At 35.1% G+C, this 6,374-nt stretch overlaps 1 protein-coding gene across 3 annotated transcripts in view; it reads right to left on the reverse strand.

Annotated features, from left to right (window-relative positions):
- The window catches only part of NAP1L1 (nucleosome assembly protein 1-like 1), a 16,606-nt gene that overhangs the window by 5,466 nt on the left and 4,766 nt on the right, over positions 1 to 6,374 (reverse strand). For all 3 annotated transcript variants that reach the window (XM_009701256.1, XM_009701257.1, XM_009701255.1), the window contains exons 4-9: positions 4,275 to 4,416; positions 3,731 to 3,811; positions 3,356 to 3,484; positions 2,786 to 2,857; positions 1,996 to 2,135; positions 78 to 223 (exon numbers count right to left, since the gene is read on the reverse strand). In XM_009701256.1, coding sequence (XP_009699558.1) covers positions 78 to 223; positions 1,996 to 2,135; positions 2,786 to 2,857; positions 3,356 to 3,484; positions 3,731 to 3,811; positions 4,275 to 4,416 — 710 coding nt within the window. The remainder of the gene's footprint in view (positions 1 to 77; positions 224 to 1,995; positions 2,136 to 2,785; positions 2,858 to 3,355; positions 3,485 to 3,730; positions 3,812 to 4,274; positions 4,417 to 6,374) is intronic.

Consider the following 6,374-nt stretch of genomic DNA (forward strand, 5'->3'; position numbering starts at 1 on the left):
AAAAAAAGAGAAGAAACAAGTGAGTGAAGTACATATGACATTTAAAGTTAATGCAGATAAACTAATGTTCAGCTTACCTTCAGGAGGACTAAAGAAGTTGAAGAAAGAGTCATTGGAAACAGTTTTTGTCACTGTTCTAACTGTTCCACGACCCTTATGTTTCTGCTTCTTCTTAATGGTTTTCAAAGTAACATTCTTTCCTTTTTTCCAGTCTATTTGGCAACTGAAGAGGAAAGAAAAAAAACCCCATGAACAGATGCAGCTTAATAACATTTCACTTGTTACAGGTAACTACTGAAACTATCACAACTGCAAGAACATATTAAGGTAGTACTTATTAAGTGCTAGTTTTTCAATAGTTCGTTGAGAACAAGAGTAACATTTTAGGATTAAAGTGTTTTCATCCAAAAGTTTCTCCTTCCCCACTCAATCTCTGAAATACTAATTTTCATTAGCTACCGGGTTCTGCCTAGTTTCCTATCAAAGAATTGCAGCACACCATTTTTAGAGCTACCTATCCATTATAAAGCAGTTATATTTGGTCATGTTAGTAATATGCCAAGGTTTACCACACCTATCACTGTAATCAGTAAGTACTTAAAGTAATGCATAGAGCCTGTAGTTTTTGGTTGGTTTTTTGTTGTTTGTGGGGGTTTTGCCTTGTTTTGTTCATTCTGTTTTTTTGTTTGGTTTGGTTTTGTTTGTTGTTTTTTTTTCTTTTTTTAACCCTATACTGCTTACATAGCAAAATCATGCCCACAGGCTTATCTCATACTCAAAGAATTCTGGGGACATGTAGAAGAAGTAGTCACATCAATAAGACCATTCACATTTGCAGAAGTTTCTGATTAGATTCCTTTAAAGACTGAAAGGAAGGAGGTGAGTTGTTTTCAGATAAGAAGAGGCTGTCTTAGTTCAAACACAAAATAAGGACTAGGAATAAGTCATATTCACAGAAGCAGAGTGTCATCTTACAGTGATCTCTGCCAGGATTTATGCTTTTCAAAAACAGTCCAAACCAAGGAAGACAAAACAATTTGATCAAAGCTACTCAAGCACTTAAGACTAAATCTTACAGGACACTTGCAGAAATATGTTACATTAAGTGATTGGGAAATGTAGTGGTAAATAAAAGTCAGTATCAGTAACTGCAGATTAATATATGGGTAAAACCGACACCGATTATGCAGTGATATGCTCTAAATTAGTTATTACCAGTCAGAAGAGCAATCATAACATTAAAGAGACATTAACACAAAACCAACTGAACAGGCCATGATGCATAGAGCCCTGATGTACTCCTAAGGCTAATTAAGTACAACTAGGGTTTCTCTTGTCCTTCTGTTTACAAGAAAAGGGACCTGTACAGAATAAAGAGATTACATAGTGTGAGGAGTAACAGCTAATTTAGAACAAAAGACATCACTGAGAAAGGAGTGTGCCAGCTCTTTAAAATCATGAGTTAATCTGGAGTTAATAGATGACTGTTCTACATTTCTCAGTTAGGTGAACTGAAAGACACTCAGAGGCAAACATGCAACACTTATAAACCAAAACCAGCAACTGCAATACAGAAACTAAAACTGGAATAAACTTCCCAAAATGCTGCATGTCAGAAATACAAAAAGATTAAAAGCAGCGATCAAACAAATTTTTAAAAAAGCTGTCGAGGCCTACAAAAAGATAATACCATCCACTTTCCAATTCAGCTTTAGTGATTGCAGAAGAGTATTTCTAGACAAATACTGATTAGATTTTTTTTTATTTACATGCATATATAACATATACTTATAAATTATATAATATATAGTTTTAGAAATTGTCTTGAAGTTACTGAAAAGCACTAAAAAAAAAATCAAGTTGAACCCAGCTGTTTGCCAGTTATTAGGTAGCAGTGTCTTTTCCAGCATCTTCCCAAGATGCTGTAAGTCTATGGTTGGATAATGCTAAGGAAGAAACTGTTACATTGCCTTACAGTTATTTACTAGCACTTACCCTGTACAACCCATGATTTCCGGTCCATCAAAGGAGAAGGGATCAGAATCATCTGGCTCTGATCTCATTCTATACGTCTTTGTCAATACTTCATTTGTGAAGTAGTCATTCGGTTCAAAATGAAATTCTAACGTGAAACTCTTAAAAGGAATTGCAGAGCGACTTTAGCAATTTAGTAACACATACCTTTAAATTCTAAATACCTAAAATCCCAAGCCAAAAATACACATGCAACAGAACACATCCATCTCCCCCAATATTGAAATGGTGCACATATGTAATTTATTCTAGAATTTTCTGCCCAAGCTGTATAATAAATATTCAAATGTTTTCATTTACCATGTAGATCTTGTGCTTATTAGTTAATATACTGCTTGCAGTAATGACACAAGATCTCCCAGTGTACAGGTTTCCTGGTGCCAACATACAGAGAGAACTTCTAAATTTAAAATATTAAAACTTAGCAAGCTATCCAATTTCTGTTAAGGAAATTATATCCGATTGTAACAGTTATACAAAAAGTACCTGAAGGTATCAAAATTCAAACGTTAGTCATCAGGTATTAACGCTAAGTTATTAACTCATCAGAATTTGAAGGCTAAATTAAATATAAATTCATTCATATGGTACTGCAAGACTAGTACTAGTCCTTGTACTGTTTTTTTCAGAAGACAAGAAGCAGCTCCATATTTCTCATCATTGCCATAAGACAATTGGCTATCACAGACCATGCTATTAATATACAAATAAGTTAACACAAAAATAATCTTGTTTAATAGGTTAAACTAACCATAGGCTGTCCAACTTCTGAAAATTTCACTTTTATATCTTTTAAGTGTTTCAGGATAGGTTCATCATGTTCCTGTAAAGTAAACATAGTTTATTCAATTTTCATAACATTAAATTGTACACAGATTTAAGACCCTGCAGAGACAAAAAGCCATATTTAGAATGAGTTTTACATAGGACAAGAACCTTGTTACAGCACTGGAACATCTTCATGAATGTCACCAGCAGATGGCAACAATGGCTGCAGTTTCCACTGCAGTACACAACCTAAATCCGTGCAAACACCAAGTACAGCTTTTAGCAGTATCTAACACGCATCTCACACACACTCCTATAAGCACAGGAAGTGTATTAGTAAGGTAAAATAAGTTCAACAAACAACACAGTAAGAAGGCATTTCAGAGTGCTCTGTGCTCTCAGCTGAATAAAACACCAGAGGTGACATCCAAGTACTTGTTCCATTTTTGCTCTCCAACAGACACATCAAGTAATGTATTGTTTCTACTCCTTTCTTAAAGACACTTGGATTAAGTACTAATGCAACTTCAAACAAGCCTGGACCATCACCTACCTGAACCATATCACTGAGCAAGTCCACGTTCTTGAAGACTGTCAGCCAAAACTCAGGAATTCCTTTAGGGTCTTCTTTTTCTTCATCTTTTTTTTCCTCTTCAAGCTTGGCTTTCTCTTTCATTTCCTCCTTGATAGAATAAAAATGTTAGTTTTTCTCAGTTTTAAAAGAGTGTCCAGAAGGTTTGTTAGCACTTTTATGTTGATACCAGTAGAGATTAAGTTTCATGTGCATGCTTTAAGCAATCATTAAGAATTATTATTATAAGCATGTAATCATTATGCATCCAATTTTTTTTTAAACTTTAGTTACTGTATTGAATCTTGTTTCATGCTAAAGCTTGAGGTATTGATGAGAACCGATTAAGATACTCACTGAAATTTCTTCTTCAACATCTGCTTTCCATTCACATTCTTCCTCTGTAGGTTCATAAATTGCATTGATGATTTCACTTCGCTGGAAGATTAAATCAAGAATATTTTCACATTTCCTAGTCACTGCAACCAGCAATGCCCTAACCAATAAATTCCTAATCCTAAAGTTACACAATTAGTAATACATTAACAAGTTATCAAAACTTTTTCTTCTGGCCCTAGAAGACAACTCAGCAGTTACAAGCTTTTCAACACATTAAAATAAGAACCAAAGTTCCAGAAAGTTTACCATATCATCTAACATCGGCTTAATTAACAAGATGAGGCCTGGTATATTGAAGTGATTTTGGTAACCATGGAAAAGACTGAACCTTTCTCCCCTTTAGTCTTATTTGATATTCACATGGATGGTAAAATTGTATCAACTGAATTGAATGGGCACATAGGAGACCAAAGTAATTCAGAACACGTAGAAGCTTTCAGTTTATATTCCCTTGTGTTTTAGCTAAAGCTTTTAAGTACAAATCAGATTAGCATTAAAATACCTTGTCAAATAAGGGCTGATAGAGAGCAGCATACTTTCTTTCCAGCTCATGAACTTCCTCATAGAACTTTGCTTCTATCTGTGCACACTGAACTTGAAGGTTCTTGAGAGCATTCACACGTCTTTTAACAACTTTAGGCAAGCTGAAAAATTCAGTGACAGAACTGTTATTAACACTGCATTCTAAGCATGTATTGACCCCTCCTTAACCAGTCCCCCTGCAAGTTAACCAACTTGCACCAAAACAGATTTTACATTCTGTTTTAAGCTTTAGAAAAGCTGTACAAGTCAAAACTATGACCCACTGCACCATGTGGATTGAATCTGTTAGCACAGGCTCTTAAACTGAGACAATCTCAGTTAGAACCGTATCATTCCAAATACCTGGGTCAATCATGAGACAAACTGCACAATAAAACTTCATACTAAAAACAAGTTTTATATTATCAATGAGCAGCATAGTAAATTCATATGACTGAGCATAATTAAGAAAGGTCTTATCACTAATTGGCTTGGTTTTATGAAAGAAAGTTCAAGTCAATTGAGTTATTCTTCGCTAAGAAAGTTAATTGTCAAAATTCACATTTTTATTTCACTGAGGAAAGCAGCTGGTACTATGGTCTTTTAACATATTAACTGTCACTCCCAAAGTGAGACAGAATCATTTTGCTAAATGAGCCACTGTATTATACATGTGTAAAAGGAAGGCAATTAATGCAATCCTCATTATAAATACTTGTCAGCTACAACTCTTTAATACTAGTGTCAGTTTAGTAAACTAAGCTAACAGAGACTGTTAGGACAGAGTTACCTACCATCAAGGCTACTGGTGAGATTCATGGGGTAGATTGCTGACAGCCTCCACTGCCTGTGAGGTGGGCCACGTTATTTAGAACGCAGTAGTTATTTAGCAGTTATTTAGAACTGCCTTTAATTGTTTGGACCAGCTTCAGGTTAGATGAAGTAACCAAGAATGTATTAGCTCAGTTAAACACTGAAGGTTGATATTAATTACTAAAGCTATCTTACCTCTATTAGGTAGGACAAGCTCATGTTCCAACTTTCTTGTTCACTTTAAAATGCAGAACCCTCCTCCCTAACAGCTTTATGCTCCACATGAATATACTATTTCTGGTTACTAAGATAATATGCATATCACCATTAAATCAAGATTTCCCTTAACCTTCCAATTTGGGCAAAAGTACATCTGCTACACAAACTACCAAAACCACTTAAATTTAGACGTGTATGCTCATAAAGAGTTGATAACATTCTTGTTACTCTGACATTTTGCCAGAAGTTAGTCAAGTTAATCATTTGCTGTAATTTTATCTTCAAGTACAATATGAGAACTAACAGCAACTTAAATGGCAAGTTCAGTTAGTTCAAGAAAAAAGTGTTAAGGAAGAAAATTCTTATGACTGCACAGATAAGTCATACAACGATCGCCCACCCAATGCCACATGCATGTATCTAGACTAAGAGTACTGGTCCTAGCAATTGCATATAAAGCACTATGAAATTTCTAAGAGGTAGTGCCATACATGCAGCATGTCCAACGCCGGAATGTCAGAGTAAAGATTTTAACCCTTTTATTAGAAAATATAGAATCTTTTGCATGTGTCAAAGCTAAATTCCATTACAGTCCACGTCAACTAGATCAAACGTCACAATTTGTACATTCACTATCTTTATAAACTCTCTACTTTTTTAAAAAAGAAAGGTAGTTTCATGAAAAAGATGGCTCTTATAAAGTAAATCCGAAATGGAGAAGCAGACCAAGAAATCTGAACTGGACTGCACAAGTACAACAGCAAGCAAAACCCATTGCTCAGAATAAAAGCCACTAGCAAATGTTATGATCACACAAGAATACAACCTCCTGTGAGTAGCTGAGGGAAATTTTACTCCATGAAAGTAAGTTTCATTAAAATTATCGTGGCCAGACACAGGTGAAGAGGTAAGTTATTGGATAGCTGCCAAGCAATTAGCAGATTCTAAGCCTGAGCAGACAGATGTCTTCCTGGAAGCTGTTTAGTTTTCTACTAGCTTATGCATCTACTTCCTTAACAGCCCACATAACTGGCTTTTAGGATCCCAG

The sequence above is a fragment of the Cariama cristata genome, unplaced genomic scaffold, assembly GCF_000690535.1.
Source record: "Cariama cristata isolate BGI_N322 unplaced genomic scaffold, ASM69053v1 scaffold18325, whole genome shotgun sequence".
Lineage (NCBI taxonomy): Eukaryota > Metazoa > Chordata > Aves > Cariamiformes > Cariamidae > Cariama > Cariama cristata.